This window comes from Gobio gobio (genome assembly GCF_949357685.1).
Source record: "Gobio gobio genome assembly, chromosome: 16".
Classification (NCBI taxonomy): Eukaryota; Metazoa; Chordata; class Actinopteri; order Cypriniformes; family Gobionidae; genus Gobio; species Gobio gobio.
Genome location: NC_137109.1, coordinates 30,667,545 through 30,686,210, shown reverse-complemented (window position 1 = coordinate 30,686,210; position 18,666 = coordinate 30,667,545). Strand labels below are relative to the sequence as shown.

The 18,666-nt window shown below is 43.2% G+C and overlaps 1 protein-coding gene across 6 annotated transcripts in view; it reads left to right on the top strand.

Moving 5' to 3' along the window:
- Positions 1-18,666, top strand: part of dlg3 (discs, large homolog 3) — a 140,435-nt gene that overhangs the window by 28,659 nt on the left and 93,110 nt on the right. For 3 of the 6 annotated variants that reach the window (XM_079838592.1, XM_079838594.1, XM_079838595.1), the window contains exon 4: positions 4,712-4,822. In XM_079838592.1, the coding sequence (XP_079694718.1) occupies positions 4,712-4,822 (111 nt within the window). Of the gene's footprint in view, positions 1-4,711; positions 4,823-11,985; positions 17,164-18,666 lie in introns of those variants that run through there. The other 3 variants (XM_079838593.1, XM_079838591.1, XM_079838590.1) reach the window with 1 other exon arrangement.

Below are 18,666 nucleotides of genomic sequence, written 5' to 3'. Positions count from 1 at the left end.
GGACAGCACGAAGGGACCTCAGATGCTTCTGACTCCATAAGACGAGATGGCGGGCGAGTTGAGACATACGGCAGGAGCGTAGACCACCCTGGTGGTTGATGTACGCTACTGACCGTGTTGTCTGATCGGACAAGTACATGTTGACCCTTCAGCAACGCTCGGAAGCGGTGCAGGGCGAACCATACTGCCAGCAACTCGAGGCAATTGACATGCAGGAGGCGCTGGGGTCCTGTCCAGGAGCCCGCGGCAGCATGCCCATTGCACATGGCACCCCAGCCCGAGGTGGAGGCATCTGTTGATACAACAACATGCCTGGAAACTCGTTCTAAGGGCACACCTGGCCATAGAAAGCTGAGGTTCGACCACGGGGTGAGAGTCTGAAGGCAGGCCCGAGTCACTGGGACCCGGAGCGTGCCGGACTGCCATACCCATCTCGGGACTCGATCGCGAAGCCAGTGCTGAAGCGGTCTCAAAAGAAGCAATCCGAGCGGCGTTACCGTGGCTGCAGATGCCATATGCCCCAGGAGCCTCTGAAATAACTTCAGTGGAACCGCACACTTGCTCTCGATTTAACGGAGGTAAGTCAGCAGTGACTGCGCGGGCTCGCTGGTAAGCTGCGTGCACATGGCGACCGAGTCGAAAACCATACAGAGAAAAGAGATCATCTGCACGGGGCAGAGTTTGCTCTTCTCCCAGTTGACCCGAAGGCCCAGATGGGCTAAGGGCTGGAGCACTAGGTCTCTGTGTTCGCACCCAGCTCTCGAGAGTGACTCAGTATGAGCCAGTCGTCGAGGTAGTTCAGGATGCGAACCCCGTGCTGCCTGAGTGGCGCAAGGGCTGCCTCGACAGACTTTGTGAAGTCGCAAGGGGACAGAGCTAGCCCGAATGGGAGGACCGCGTACTGAAATGCCCGCCCCTCGAAAGCAAACCGTAGGAACGGTCTGTGTCGAGGTAGGATAGAGACATGGAAGTATGCGTCCTTCGATCGCTGCAAACCAATCTGCTGGACGAACACATTCGAGAAGGCGTTCGCTGCCAACCTCCTGAACGGAAGCCTGTGAAGGGATCGGTTCAGGATGGGCAGATCCAGGATTGGCCGTAACCCACTGGTTTTCTTGGGTACAATGAAGTAGGGGCTGAGGAAGCCAGACTTCATTTCAGCTGGAGGGACAGGCTCGATCGCACCCTTCGCCAGTAGGGTGGCAACCTCTGCACGCATGACTGGGGAATTGGGCGCCACCATGGTGTAGCGGACGCCCCGGAAGCGGGGAGGAGCCTACGCGAACTGAATCGCGTAGCCGAGCCTGATGGTCTTCAAGACACAGCGGACAGTCCCGGAAGCTGTAGCCAGGCTCCCAGGAACTGCACCGGTAGGGTCACTCGGACCACAGACGTACCCCGGGTGGGGCAGCGAGGCAGCGTGACTGGCCCAGACGTGGGAGGCGTAGCGTCCCGGTGTGGGGGCAAAGTCATTAGCTGCGTCCTGACAGAGGAGACCAGGGAAGGACGCACGTTCCACTAGGGTCTGCTCTGAGAGGAGGCTGGCGAGAGTACAGTAGTGGCACGCAGCTCATTGAAGAGCCCTGGGTCGGCTCTACCCTCGTGCATGTGCAAAGGGGCGGCGGCCTGCCCCGTAGCTCTGCAGAACCTTGCCACCGTAGTAGATGAGCCCACAGGCTTGGGAGGGCGCTTAGGATAGCCACGCCACGTCGAAGCCCTCCGTGGACACCGTAGTGCGCAACAGAGTGTTCAACAGTGGGGGGACCCCGGTGTACCCTTGGCCGCGGCCCCCTCGAGGGCAGAGAAGGTGGATGAGGCCACCGAACGGTCACGGGAAGCACTTCCAGGAACGCGTGATCTCCTCATGCTCCTCGGGAGCGAAGAGGAGATTGGCAAAAACCAATCGCCCAACCGCGAGCGCTCATGACAGGGCGGAGTTCCACACCAGCCCGAGGCTCGTGGCTGCCCGAGATAACATGGTTGTCAACTCTAGGTCGGATCCGAGCAGTGCTGGCACACCTGAAGGCGGAGCACAGCCGAATCGTCATCCCAAAAAGACTCTAGCCCACCTTGAGATGCGGCGATCGACATCTCGTTGCTTTCTGGAGTGTGAACGAAATGAACGGGGCATCAGAGACGGTCCCGCCGCTTCAGTCCAGGCACTCGCGGGTAGTGGTGTGCGAGAGGGGGCGTGGCCTGAGGAATGTATCGTCGGGGTTCTTAATACCACAGCACCGCCCTCAGGTCACCCTGGCCACCAGCCAAAGTACCATCTCTCTCGGAGACGGTAGATTGGGGTGTGGCAGAGGGGACTCACTCTCCTTACGGTGGTCACTGAGTCTCGACCGCGACATCGCGATGGTCATGTTCCCACAGTGGGAACATGACACATCCACAAACACTGCCCAAACGTGCTGAAGCCCAAACGCATCGAACAGTGATTGTGCCCATAGACAGCAACGGAGCTCGATCGCACCCGGAAGTGCACGGGCGAACCGTCTTGAAAAAGACGTGCCACGCGCAAGCTCTTTTTGTGGGAGGAAAGCTCTGCAGAGTGCCGAAGTGCCCAGGGAAAACACACACAGCTGATGCAGGCAATGTGAGATCGCTGGAACGCGCCGTCACACCAACACCCTGGAGAACCGCTAGTCTCGAAGACTGAAGAGAGGACTTCTGAATTCAGGCTTGCAGGAGTGAAGAGATGCTCTTGGCTCCAAAGCAGAAACATAATGCGATGTTGCCAGCGTACTTCCTTATATACCCACGCGGTGGGGCGGAGTTACGCATGCAAATTCTGCATGCCCATGGTATTGGCACTGCCATTGGGCGTTTTCCACAATTCTCGAAGATGATTGCCATTGGCTTCTAAGCGAAACCCCCATTCATCAGTCACTGACGTTACTCGGAGTGACTGAACGAAAGGGAACGGCTGTACACTTGTTAAAGCGGTGCAATGTGGGATTGAATGAGTGCCCTCGATGTCCACTATGGTTTCAGACACCACTACAAATGTCTGTCCCCTCAAATAATGCCCTATCTGAGGGTATAGGGGGCGATTTTGGATTCAGCCACGTCTACTTGCCTAAATGCATTTAGTTGCTGCCATGTGATTGGCTGATTAGATATTTGCATTAATGAGCAGTTAAACATGTGTACCTAATAAAGTTGCCGGTGAGTGTGTGTGTGTATATATACATATCATTTAAATGTTATATATTTATTCAGGTTGTAAATTGGTTGTGGTAGATGCTCAGGCAAAAACCAAGCAATGATTGATAATTTTTTTAATTTTGCTTTTCATTAACGAAACAAATGAAAAGTGGACATTCTTATAAACTCTGGGAGTATAATCTGTTCAATTTTAAATCCCCAACTGGCTCTTTCCAAAGTACCATCCTATTGTGACACATGTTCCACAAAAATACTGCAGGGGTCACTATATGATGTGTGGTGGAGAGTGTCACAGGCCTCAGTGTGAGTGTGTGTCCAGGCACAGCCCTGTTCTCTGAGAGAGCTGGTTCTGAGGGAATGTCCAGCTCAGGCTTCATTAGCATTCATAGCGTGCGGTCACCTGAGACGTTAAATGAAATGAGTCTGCAAATTCCCCGATTTGGTGCAGAAGGAAGGAAAAAAAGTCCCTGGAATAATTTAAAGCACAATCATTACAAAGCCTTTGTGTTAAACAGCATAGGGCAGTGTGTCTTCCCTTTCATTTTTTTTATATTAGCTACAGTTACAGTCAGTAATATAACAGTGTTACTTGATAATAATAATACATATTTGGTGTCAGTTTTATATCTGTGAATATTGGCTAAAATGTTTAGTTAAATGTAACAAGCTGTACATAATCCAGCCCCAGTATTGCGAGCAGTATGTCATGTGTCAGCAGTGATTCAATGGCACTGGACACCAGCAGCGCCCTCATGTTCCTCTCTGGGTTTGAGACTGCAGCAATCCTGCATGTTCTCAGCTGCAGTGTTCATCTCGTAGCTGAGCTGATGATAATATGATGGCAAAACTGGGGCTTGGCAACCATTTTTCAATTCAGCTCATGGTTGTCCAATGAAGGCAATGTTAAAAACGGTAAATTTGCTTTGTGTTTTGTTGTTTGTTACTTGATAGCAGGTTTCTTTTTTTAAATGATTTTAGATGTGACTTTATTTGTGCTTAAATGGGTGTGGCTTGGCCTAATGCTGCAAACCTGCATGCATCTGTGTGTTTGTGTTTATATGAACACACATCGCTATGAGAGTCAGAATAGGACAGATCCTAAAAGAACATTCTAGAGTTGAGTTTGTTACCATTTTGGAAGGGAAAGTGAGAGTCTTTGTTCCATCTGCTGTCATGGCCTTTTCCAAAGGCTGCCCTCTGCTGCCTGTGACCTGTGACTGCGGCATAAATTATGATAAACAGGTAGGAACTAATCTAATCAAGGTTTGGCCCTGGTTGTGCATCTTTTGGTCTAAAATGCTATATAATGACAGCTTTTCACTGACAGATTTTATAGTTGTGGATAGTGGTCAAAAGGTATGTTTTAGTGTGTATGTGTTTGTTTCAGTATGTTTGGCATGTTTGTATCAGTGCACTCAAGTTTTCAAATTACTATATTTGTATTTTACCAAATGAAACCCCTTATCTTGAATATTTCTATTTTTTCCCTTCTGTTTTTGGTCCATGCAATCTACTGATTCTGTGTGATTTGTACTTGCAGACTTCGGGTGAAGAGGGTGTGTCACGTGTGCGTGTGACCAGCAGGAGGAGCTCTCAGAAGGTGGAGAGAGTGGCTGGACTAGTAAGCCGCTCCCATGTGGAGGCACCAAAGGTTAGTGGCTGCTAAATCAGGAATACAACTTTTTACAAAAATAGAACATTTGTAACGTATTACATGCCGCATGAGGTCTAATCTGGCATAGGGATTTGTTTATGCTTTGATGTCTAGTACATCTCATCATGTGTCAGTGCTCAGCAATTAACATTTAAGGATGGTCTGATGGCCTAGGATCAGTGTGTGTGAGAAAGTATCAGCCCTTTTGGCAAAACTGTCAGTTGTTCACACAACACATTGCACTCCGCTGCTTTTTAATCGGTTGTCTATGTAAAAATAGACTATAAGGACATATTTAACCATTCTGACACATCTCTATTTTCAGTGTCTTTGCATGAGTTTTGCGTTTTTAGACGTCATCTGAAGTTAAATGAATGGAAAAGCAACACTGTTGCTGTATGAACAACCTACCAGTATGTGTTGCAAATGTAAAATATAGTTTTGTGTGATCTACTGAACATTGTTGTGGCAGATTCTGCTGATTTAGAAAATATGTTTACAATATGATTGCTGATCAAAAAATGATGAGGTTTTGCTATGGTGGCCATATTTTGATTACCGAAAACCAGGAGACTCGGCTCGGCAATGAGATACTCAAATGATACTCAAAGTTTACTCAAAGATTCCTTATTCATTTCAATACATTTAATGTATGCCCCCTCTGTATGGATAGAAAATTGTTATATTAGGGCCAGGACAGGACATGTCCTGGGAAAACAGGACGTTTGGTCACCCTAGGTTTTGCATCAGTTAGAATGGGCTGGGCTTTTCCAGTGTTTCAGTTTATTACAGTCATTGCGTTTAATTATAGTATCATCATTTCCAGATGTTATTACAAATTAAAAACCTAATACATTATTTTTTATAAAGTGTAATGAAAAGTATAAGTAAAATTCCCTCTAACATATTAAAATTTGTCACAAATAAAAAATAGAATAAAATCTGGGCCTCTGAAAATATCAAGATGGCAAATAGACATCTTTATTGTTGGGCTCAGTGCTGTGCAATTTAATACCTACAGAATGATGCAATCATAAAACACATTTCCATTGGCTAGATTTTGACTACAAGCTCATTTCGAGATGTTTCTCATGATGCATATTCATAGTTAATACATATGGATGGTTGCAGTGCAGTTGTGTCAACATATGTAGATTGTAGCTAGGCTGCAGTGAAATAAGCCATGATGACGCTGTAATCACAGTTTTTCAAATACTCTCAACAATCAGGTTCTACTATATCATGGCAGTTCTCATTTTCATGTCCTCCCAATCACAGCACCCCAAGCGGCATGTGGCGGCACAGTGCCTGCGGGCACTGCCGTTTCAGATGAGCGGAGATGTAGTGCGAGGGATGGGGCATAAGGTGGAGATGGCAGTGTGGGTGTGGTCTCAGGTCATGGCTGAAGAGCGTGGGACTGCTGCGTTGAGAACAGAGAGCCTCCATTGTCTACATCAAAGCACAGGCTCTCTGCAAGGCAGCAGCGTTCTGTTGACAGCAGGGCTGGCTGATGCTGAGCTGAATGTGGTGTCGTGTCTTCCTCACATTAGGAGGGGTATGAGGTGGAAGGGAGGGATGAAGAGAGAGCTGCAGAGGGAAAGCGAGTGGGGGAGGATGGGGGGAGCGAGGCGAGGGCCGGTGCAGTGCAACGCAGTTAGAGCTGGAACGGACACCTAGAGCTCAGCCTTCCGCATGTTGCCATGGAAACCAGATTCCTCCCCCTACTTGCATCCCTACAGACTGGCTGCCTCTCTCACGCCTGCTCTCTCTGTCGCTGTTTTCCTGTCTCTGTTGCATCTTTCTGCATCTCTCATATGCATTCGGCCGCATAACATGGCAAAAATGTGTGTATCCGACAGGATGTTTATGCAACGCTTGAGATGGATGAACGCTAGACAATGCATAATTAACAATGCTAAATGTGTATTTGACAACACAAAGGAATCTCTCTCTGCATTCTATGATCATGTTTTCTCATTCCCAGTTGTTCATCAGCAAACATTTATTGAGTTACCCTCCCCCAGAGTCATTTTCAGTCCAGTCATATCTTTAACATGGTTGCATTCCCTCTTTTCTTTTTACTTTGCTCTTCTCTGTTTATTCTGCTCTCTGGGCCCATGCATGCTTCTTTTACTCATTCCTCTTCTCAACACATACAGCACCTCACCACGCACACAATGCAGCTAAATACAGATGTCACTCCTCTTCTGAGCGCTTAAATCTGTTTTGTACACATACAGCTTGTTTAGGCGAGTGACAACCACATTTTATGACCAAATTTACTCTGAACAAAGTAGTGGGATCCAAACTGAACAAGAAGTTGTTGATGACGTATTTAAAAGCAGAGAACTAAATATAGTTATGCACACCATACACTGTTCGGTTAAACAAGAGCGGTAACCACACTCACAACTTTTGTATACAAAAAAATAATTCACATTTGCTGTTGATTTAAGTAAGATTTGTCAAATGAATGCATTGCTCAATTGGATATTACATAACGATGTGTTAATTGTGACAAGGCTTTCAGGTGTGTTATGCAAGTCACCATCTTTATTTGTAGACACTCTCACTACCCAGCAAGCAATTGTGGGTTTAAAAGATGTCTAATAGCCATGCAAACACAGACTTGACGTCTAGGGCTCTCAGTGAAACCATAGCCCAAGAATAGACTAGTCATCTTCTAGACCATGAACATGTCAAAGAAATGAAACCAAACACCTTGTAGTCACTGTTGACTTTGCTTACATGATGGAATATACATCTCGCAGGTTATTTAGTCAAAAACGACATGTAACCAAATTCAAGGTTATTTTGCCTGGAAGTGGGAGAAAAAAAAAATCGATTTGCAATGTTTCTGATAAATATTGGGATGTTTTTTAAAAAATATATAATTTTTTTATATTTTGTCATTGTATATCAATATAACTAAAAAATATTAATAATAAGCAATGACAGTGGAGGGAGAGAGAGGACTAGGCCTGGGACATTTATGTAGTTTTTGTTTACGTGTGTATGCTACAGTCGGTTATGAGGCCGCTTACTTTCATTTCGTTGTTTGTTTTGTGAGTAAAACTTTACATTCAATGTTTGCTGGTTCCAGCCTCCTTCTTTCCTGAGCCTTTAACTTTGATACACGCACACTATAAGTGAGCCAAACTCAGAGCACATGTAAAGATGAGTTCATGTGGAGCAGCATTTACTGTCAACTTTTGAATTGCTAAAAATTCGTGAGCTGCTTACATGCAAAAGAACACAGTGCTGCCCTTCATTCTCAAACATGCAGTGGATATATTTACATAATTAAATCGCAGCCTTTGCAATTTGATAATCGGACTAAGCCATATCACGACATTAATCACGACTATCTTGAGGATAGAAAGGGGCTTGACTTCACTTTGTATTTTTCGTTCATACAGACATTATTCGATCTGCTTCTATTGTGTGAACAGGACAATTCAACACGGTCGTCAATCCCAAACACTGCCTCTGTGAGCCTCAGAGAATGATCAATTAGGGGATTTGTTTAATGCGGCCATCACTCTCCCACCTTGCAGTGTGCATGTGGCACTTATCAGACCCTCTCTTCTCTTCAAGACCTCTCAGTTCTCCAGTCATTTCGCAAGCATCTCATATTCCTTTTCTCTCTTTTCCTCTCTCTCCTTCTCTCATTTCCCTTATCATTACGCTGTCAGTCGGATGTGCGGTGTTTGGTGCAGCAGCTGTTTTCTGTCACCAGGCCTATTAATAGGAGTCACAGCCTTCACAGGCACTTTATTTTATTGTGTCAGTGTGAAGGAGCAACGACTCAATGAGTTATGAGCATTTAGGTGAGAACCCAAAACCCTTTCTTGCCTTGCAGCGGTGTTATGAATGACTGGTGCATGCACATGCATTGTAAGCCGAAATCTATAGTGGTTGCATGTATGTCATGCATTAATAATTATTGGATCAGGTTGCTTATTCAGAAAAATAAATTCCCCTGACTATAATCACTGTCTTTCAAAGGCTGCTCTGCACCTGTTTCTTACAGCGATTCTCTGTGGTTCATTCAAAGGAAACCTTCAAGAATGTAACTGTCCCTTTAAGACTGCCTGTGTCTCATCTCGCCTTATTTGGACATACATCCTGTCAGGTGACAAGAGTACAGTCACATGGGCTGCTATGAGAATGCACAGAAATTCCAGAAATTTTCTATAGATACCTTCGATGCGAGAGAATATGTGGGGGTTGTGAGGCCAGCTGGGGGGGTTTATATAATGTGGGAATGCAGAAACTTACAATGAGGCTGTCATATATGAGATATGCTGTGTGTAATCAAGTAGAATCCTTTTGTTAAACCATCACACAATCATCCTCATTTATTTCATAAATCAACAATAGGCTTCCTTCCAATTTCTCAAGAGTAGGTCAGGTGGATTTTCGTTCTCCAGGAAATATGTGCCAATTCACTGAGACATGCAGTATAGAATACTATATATAATATTTGCAAATTTATTTTTAAACTAAGAAGACTCTGAAATCTAAATTGTCAAGAAGATAGAAGGTGCATTCTTAAATTGTCTCTTTTTTTAACCATCCATCTGTAGTACTGTTCTTCATTCAGCCTGGGAGGATTCATCTGTCTCTACCATCACACTCTCTCTCTCTCTATGTGGTCGTTTGCAAGAGAGAATAAGGCTGCATATAGAAATTAATTTAACAGTTTAACAGTTTTAAATGCATATCTCAGCCTAATAAAACATGCTGTACCAGCTTTAAATCTAAAAATATTTATAGCATTTATGCGTTGGATTTACATTTGCACATGTAATTATTGTAGCAAGAACGTCTTAGATGACATTTAAGAGTCGCCTAAATGTTACTCGCAACACATGGCCCCTTTACATGCATTAAATTATAAGCATTTTTGGCAGCGGTTGTGGTTCAAGGTTTGGATCATTCTTTGTGTTGAGTGCACTGATATCCTAGCTAATATTGACAGACTTGGCCATTGATTGGCTGTGACTGTTTTTTTGTGTTTTTTTTAAAGATTTGATATTATGTAATTCTTTAAGGAGCCGCGTTTTCCCATAGAGGTACTAGAAACGCCCACATGCACTCACACTTTGGAAGCTGGCGACACAAACACATGGCATAATGCAAGCACGTAATGCACGCTTATAAGCACGCTCTGCTTCCCTGCCTTCCGCTTTCCTCTTCATCCTTGGGCAGCTACATAAAAAATTCCTCTACGGAGACCATGGAAGTCTGCATCCTATATAAGAATGTGCTGTATAGACAATGGGAGCAGAGGGAGCAGGGTGGTCGCATGCAACATGTGCCCAGTCATGTGTGCTGTGATGAATATGCTTGCATTGCCTTTTTTCAGCCACCAAGCACCACCCACATTGGCTTTGGCAATGCTTGTGTGTGCTTCTCACACTATTCTGATCTCTGATTGGCCTTCCTCCTGGAAATCGGAAAGTTTGCCGGAATAGTATTGTGGTAATGAAGTGAGTTACCATTGCATATAATTAAGTGTGGCTGAGCCTGCTGTTTGTGCCTCCTGGTGGGGTCGGAATAGAATAGTGTGCAGTGCTTATTAGAACTGACTCAGCCACAAAAACAAGCGAATTCACACGTGCATAAACAGAGAAACACACACACAAAATGCCCATACGTGCATAGTCGCATTAGAAAACACTCAGTTGGTTTCTAATGTTCATTCTCTAGCACAATTGATGGTATAACAGTCTAAAAGACCAGCATCTGTTTTTATTCAGCTATGAAAATGTGTAATATCAGAAACCCTTTCAATACCCTCAAAAGGTGGGTCACCTGGGTACCTTTTAATCAAATTAGTATGGATTTTTTAAAGTGCCCCTTTTTTTAAAGTGCCCCTATTATGCTATTTTAAAGTTTCCTAATATTGTTTTGGAGGTCTCCAACAACAGGTTTACATGTTTCTCATAATATATGTTGCACAGCACCACAATGTTCAATGATTCTCAAAAGACTCAATGGATGAATCAGTCTCTCTAAATCCCTCCTTTCTGTGCTCAGTGATAGTACACACTGTAAAGACAGCAATGATGACGTCGGTTTTACATCAATCCCAGCATGAGTCCGAATTGATGATGAAACAATGGAAGAACTAGTTATTCAACCCGAACCTTGAGCAGGACATTTCTCAGTGATGCTACTCAGTTTGAGGTACATTATGAGATGTTTCAACTGTAATTTTTCACCATCAGCATTAATAAGGGTGTGTATGTGTGTGTGTGTGTGTGTGTGTGTGTGTGTGTGTGTGTGTGTGTGTGTGTGTGTGTGTGTGTGTGCGTGTTGCTAATTTATTGCAGTGCACATGCAGGAACCGTATCAGTAACAGCGCATACATTAGCCCAGCACTAACGTGAATGACTGATGGAACATTAAAGTTTGCAAAACAAATCTTGCTCCATCCTTTATTTTTATTCAAAGTAGTTAAGAATTTTTTCCCTTTTTCCCTTCCCGATACCAATTCCGATACCTGGGCTCAGGGTATTGGCCGATACCGAGTACTGATCCGATACCTGGGTGTGTATCTGTATATTTCTAGCCCTGTATGAATTTCTAGAATTATTTTATGGTGTGCTTCAGACTTCTCCCTTAATAAAACATGAACAAATTCATACATTGAACTACTGTATTTATTACAGTATTTTTATTATCTGACATATTTGACAGTAATATGATTTATTTTTCTTAAGCGAAAAAGAACTTCAAATGCATCCACAAATCTAACACCGCAAACTAAAAAATAAATTTTAGTTTTACAATATAACTGTATAAAAAACTGTGCAACAAATAAGTCTAGGATTATAAAAAATGATAAATTAATCAGAAAATAATCTCTTTACAACAAAACAAGTAAAAAATAAGCAACCGTCTAGGCATAATAATTATTATTATTAATAGGGACGTATTATTATTACAACCCCAAATCAGAAAAAGTTGGGACAGTATGGAAAACGCAAATAAAAAAAAAAGAAGTGATTTCTAAATTTACTTTGACTTGTATTTCATTGCAGACAATATGAACACAAAATATTTCATGTTTTGTCTGGTCAACTTCATGTCATTTGTAAATATGCATCCTTTCCTGTCATTCAGACCTGCAACACATTTAAAAAAAAGTTGGGACAGGAGCAATTTAGGGCTAGTAATGAGGTAAAATGGTTAAATAATGATGTGATTTGAAACAGGTGATGTCGACAGATGATTGTAATTATGATTTGGTACAAAAGCAACATCCAAGAAAGGTCTATTCCTTTAGGAGCAAAGATGGGCCGAGGATCGCCAGTTTGCCAACAAATACGTGAGAAAATTATTGAAATGTTTAAAAACAATGTTCCTCAAAGAAAGATAGGAAGAGATTTGGATATTTCACATTCAACAGTGCATAACATAATTAAAAGATTCAATAAATCTGGAGGAATTTCAGTGCGTAAAGGACAAGGGCGCAAGCCTAAGCTGAACAACCGTAATCTCCGATCCCTCAGGCGGCACTGCATCAAGAATCGTCATTCATCTATAAGCGATATCACCACATGGGCTCAGGACTACTTTGGCAAACCTTTGTCAAGTAACACAATACGTAGTTACATCCACAAATGCCAGTTAAAACTGTACTGTGCCAAAAGGAAGCCCTATGTTAACAGTGTCCAGAAGCGCCGTCGACTTCTCTGTGCTCGGAGGCATCTGGGATGGACCATCACACAGTGGAAACGTGTACTGTGGTCAGATGAATCAGTATTTGAGGTATTTTTTGGGAGGAATGGACGCCGTGTGCTCCGGACCAAAGAAGAAAAGGATCATCCAGACTGTTACCAGCAACAAGTCCAAAAGCCAGGGTCTGTCATGGTATGGGGTTGTGTCAGTGCCCTTGGCAAAGGTAACTTGCACTTCTGTGAAGGCACCATTAATGCTGAAAAGTACATAGAGATTTTGGAGCATAATATGTTGCCTTCAAGAAGACATCTTTTCCAGGGACGTCCATGCCTATTTCAACAAGACAATGCAAAACCACATTCTGCACACATTACAAAGTCCTGGCTGCGGAGGAAGAGGGTACGGGTACTTGACTGGCCTGTCTGCAGTCCCGACCTGTCTCCAATAGAGAATGTGTGGTGCATTTTGAAGCGCAAAATGCGACAATGAAGACACCGTACTGTTGCCCACCTTAAGATTTGTTTGCAGGAAGAATGGGACAAAATTACACCTGAAACACTACATCACTTGGTGTCTTCAGTCCCTAAACGTCTTTTAAGTGTTGTGAAAAGGAATGGCAACATTACAAAGTGATAAATGCTTTACTGTCCCAACTTTTTTTGAAATGTGTTGCAGGTCTGAATGACAGGAAAGGATGCATATTTACAAATGACATGAAGTTGACCAGACAAAACATGAAATATTTTTTGTTCATATTGTCTGCAATGAAATACAAGTCAAAGTAAATTTAGTCACAAAATAAAAATCACTTTTTTTATTTTTTATTTGCGTTTTCCATACTGTCCCAACTTTTTCTGATTTGGGGTTGTACATAGAGACATAGCTAAATCTACTGTAGGCTACAACAATTTATTCACGTTAAACCAAACTTTTATTTTGACGGGTTGCCGTGAAGATCTTTGAGTGTCTGTTCATGATATGACAGTTTTCTCAAATGAAACGGTTAATTCTCATGAAGTGACGGTTTATGCGTTCGTGTCCTCATAAAGGGACACACGGCAGAGACTACAAAGACAGCGAGAGAGTTTAATATTCACAGACAATAGTATATATTCGGCTATAGTCTGGAGCCCTGCGCTTAGATTAAGACGGAAGCGACTGAACGCAGCTGTGGGTACCGAATATAGCCTACTCAGGAGTCTGTAACTTACTACCGGTACTACAGAAATGTGGTATCATCACATTTTTTTAATTTCAGCACCGACTTGGTACTGAAGTGCTTGTACTTGTGACATCCCTAGTCGCCGTTTTACTGTCTGGTTGGTCCAATCTTAAATACTGCTAAACAGCGGACATACTGCTAACGCATTTTCATTTCTTCTTCGCTACTCTAAACAGGGGTTGCTTGTGGCAACACAGCACAACTTCCTGTGTTTGCAATGCATTCTGAGCAGCGAAGAAGAACCGCGCAGTGGTTAGGCAAAGCTAGCGGTCATAATAACTAGGTCTTGTTTAAGAAAATGGTATCGGATCGGTACATGGGTTCAAGTACTCGCCGATACCGATGCCAGAATTTGTTGTGGTATCGGTGATATTTCCGATACTAGTATCGGAATCGGAACAACTCTAACTGCAGCCCACAGCTGATTTACAGTAGAATTTCAGTAAGACAGTAATAACGTGAGTTAGCCGGTTAGCCAGATACCTACACAATGTGAAACACAATAAACACATTGTAGAGTACAGCGTCTTCTCGACATGATGCTATCCAGCGTCTGCTGTAGTGTTTGAGGGGGTTCAAGTTTTCCCTGGTGTCTGTGCGCGCAATAAGTGGACGGGAAATATGCTAATGTTTCGTCTTGACGTCACAATGAAATGGCTTGTATTTCGTTTAAAAAATGATTTGTTTAATTGACTCAGAGTCAACTCTTACTTTTGAGAGACAATAACCTTATATATGGTGCACTTTCAGATTCAAAACTTTACAGAATTTTTTCATTCCCTTAGAACTATGCTACTCACATGAAAGGTAATTTCCAAAAATCCATAATAGGGGCACTTTAATGCTGAGAAAATACTGCCTTTTATGTATGCAGATCTTCATTTCCACTGTCAATAAATTCAGTAATGTCTTCTCTATACATAAAGAAACAATAGTACAAGGAAACAATCAAGTGCAAATCAAGAGTCTATTAGACTCTGTGGCTACCAAGGTTTTCAATAAGCAACTTTCTAAAAATGGTGCAGTTAATTTGATGAAGGAATTTCTGGATTGATTACTTTACTGTATATACACATTCCATGCTGATTGAAGAAAATGTTGTATTAACAGAAAAAATTACACAAAGTAATAACCAAATCACTGTACCTTAAAGATGAATAACAAATCATCAAAATATAACAAAACTCTACTAAGCAAAACTAACAGGAAATATCACTGAAAACTAAGCTCTCTTTCGAGTAAAGTTTGTTCACTCTGTGGCCATATTTGCAATACTTTTGGGCAGCTATTTTGGGCATCCAAGACCAAGTCCTTCCTACTTGAATGGGGAAATCCTGAAATCTCAAAAACTGGTTGTCACACTCACATTAATAAATAACATGTTTAAAATCAGCAACAAAATCTGACATGAACTGTTGCATAAATGGAGTTTCTTAGGTTCTAACAGTGTTAAAAAAGCTTTTATTGTGCAGTTCTCAGGACACTGACTGTTCTCTAGTAACCAGAGCTTCTAATGGCAGCTGCAGTGATGCAATGACTTAACCACTTTCGATTGGCTCTTTTATTTATAAGGTGGGATTTATTCTGCCATTTTGCATGTTGCACTTTTTCCCCATTCATAAGTACTGTGAGTGCACCGTCTTTGAAAATATGGAGCACAATTTTTCAGATTTGGCAATATTAAGTTAAAAATATAATGGTCATAATCAAATGTTATCAATATTTCAATGTATTGTTTTGTTCTTTGAAGTAAAATCTGCTTCTGTCTTTGATGTATGCTCTATTTCTTGGACTTTAACATCAAGCATTTTAAATTTCTTTCATAGCTAGTTTGTTGTGTCGAAATTGAGTGGTTTAGTTAATCCTACAGTGACGTGAAAAAGGAATTTTATACACAAATAGATTAAAAAATCCGTCAGTAAAGCTTCCGTCAGCCCCTTATGTACTGTAGTAAGTCTCCGGTAAAAACCCTCAAGTCAGGTCTTCAGTCTTTCTTACAGAGAAACTGTGGAGCTGAATAATGTGCTTTCTGCATCTCCATGCAGGCTCTGTGTGCTGGCTGATTTTCGAGTGCGCTGGCCCTTTAAGAGCAGTCACTTAAGCAGTCAGTCCTGTGTTGGTGCTGCTGCTGATGGCTGTGCTGTGAGTTGATTGGCTGTGGCTGTCAGGGCTGAGGTGCTGGAGGGATGCTGCTACGCATCTCTCTCTCTCTCTCTCTCTCTCTCTCTCTCTCTCTCTCTCTCTCTCCCTCTCTCCCTCTCCCTCCCTCCCTCCCTCCCTCCCTCTCTCTCTTGCTTGCATCCTTTCGTATAATCCACATCTAGGGCAAGCAGGCTGAGAGTCAATCCAGTGCTCAGCTCCTCTCTGCAGGCTGGGAAAAGAGTGAGAGAAAGAAGGCAAGAAAACGCTTCCCAAAGCAGGAGGAAACGCAGAAGGAAGAAATCTGGCAAGCAGAGACATACAAAGGAAGATTTGATCACGGATATCATTTATATATATAGAAATTGTTTATATCTATCTATCTATCTATATATATATATATTTGTACACACGCATATCAATATTTATAGAAATATATATGTATACATATATACCTGTATATAACTGTATTTGTGCTTGTCTGTTTATATTGATATTTTTATATGTATTTGTGTGTGTGTAAATATATACATATATAAACAAATGAATATATATCTATGAATTTATATACATATCACTGTGAACCAACAGAAGCAGGAAGAGAACTCGACCATCGGGGCTGGTCTCTGATTACGAGATCATACACACTATTTTTAGCATTATTTTTCCAAACCTTTTGCATCGACCGGAGGAAGACTACCAATCTTTTTCTATTTTTCATCGCCCTGTTGCTACCTCCTCATCTCTTTTTCTGGATCGGGAGGAACAAAGAGGAGGATAACAGGGTTTGTGAAGATTCCTGCCATTTGTGCTACCATTCCGTGAGCCGAGTGGCACTGCGTGCTGTATTTGATCTGAGCAGGCAGCAGCAGCAGCAGTGAGATAGAAAGAGACAGAGAGCGCCGCACCGTGTGAACTAGCCAGCATGCACAAACATCATCACTGCTGCAAGTGCCCAGAATGCTATGAAGTGACCCGCATGGCCGCCCTGCGCAGGATGGATGCCCCGGCATATGGAGACTGGCAGCCTGAACCCTACGGATACCCAGCCGGCTATGGGGGCGGCCAGACCTTACCGCCCCAAACCTCGGGTGGAGGAGGGGGAATGGGTGGAGGGGGCACTTTGGGGAGAAGTAAAGGGAAAATGATGTCAGCTGGGGGTCCTGGAGGCCCCAACCCCAAGAGCCAATCCAAGGGCGCCCCCAAGGTGAACGGTAACAACTCAGGAGGGCAAGGAGGATGGTGGCCCGAGTGCACCTGTTCCAACCGGGACTGGTACGACCAGGTAAATGCCGTTTCTGGGCCGCTGGGGCATTGAGAGTAGGCAGCAGGCGGTGGGCAGTTGGTGTATGTGGTTGCTAGGTTGAAACTAAGTAGAATCAGCAAGCTCCCCTGTAGCTTCTAGAAGATGCATAATTTTTTAAGGGATTCATCCAGTGTTGATCCTTTCATATTGCATGTGCTGTAATCTTACAGTATGCCCGTCAAGATTGATTCTCGCAGAGAAGGAGTTTAATCTTCATGTATTTACAGCTCCATCAGTGCTTTATGGCTTCATCAATCCCCTACGTACATACTTATCTAAACCGTCATCTGACAGGGATTGACAGGGCCGCTGTGACCACGCAACAAGTGAATGTAGCTCCGCCAATTTAATCCAAGGATGGCAGTGACCTGCCAATGCTGCTGACCAGGCAAAACACATCATCAAATGTAATAACCAACGAGTAATAGATTCGTATTCTAGATTTGTGAGATGAAGATGTGGATGTTTAATGGATCTGACGATGTGTGTGCATTTTCTTATTTATTTCAAGTCTGTTGTTGTAGTTGCTGATTGAGATACAACCAGAGGTGAAGCGCCTTATGAAGTATAATGAACACTTCTTGTCCATGACCATTTCAGCTAGATTTGAACCTCATAGAGCAGAGCATATCAAACCGAACCAGGGAACAGAAGCTGTAATTAAGTGAGGTGTGTGTGTGTGTAAGTGGCAGCAGGGGTGGGGGAAGGGTCGCTCTGAATGTATAAAATGGAGGAAGCAGGCTCTCGTGTGAGAACAAGCCCACATGCATGCTCTGTGCCTTCGATGTGTGTGCATGTCTACGATGTGGGGGTGTGTGTGAGTGCACAGGTTTTTATTGGTATTTGTGCATAGCCGAGGGAGAGAGAATGCAGAGAGACTGGCGGAGACGCAGAGAAAATGGAGGGTGAGATCTCAGTGGCTGTGAGGGTGAAATTTCACCAAGCGCAGGGAGGGAAGGCGTGAGCAAGGAGCTGACTAATTCTGCCTCTGTTCAGAGGATGGGAGAGGCATCAGTCAAAAGCAGTGCGGTTTTTCACTCATTCGCTTTTGTTTTAATAATGAATTATGCATGTGTTCTTGGCAGCATTTGCTCTAAACCAAATAAATGGACCCTTAAGATGTGGCATATCCTGCTTATTCTCTGTTTCTGCGATAATTTCCTTCTCGTTTTGATGTATGACATGCAGCAATGTGAAATAAATCAAGCATATATCTTCTCTTGTGCGCCGCATGCAATACCTGGCACGAGCACTCCTAGGGCATATTGATGGAGTCTATGTTTAATTAATGAGAAGGAAATTGTTTAACAGAGGTATATAGGACAATGACACTATTAAAGCTTCTCGAATGTGAGGAGGAGACCATGGATCATCTTGCTGGTTTCTCCTCCTCTGGCCAGGCTGTTACCTGTCAAGATTATTAAAGAGGCTTTAGTTATCTTTGAAGGCCTTATGGTTGTTTTTCATTTGCAAAGTCTATTG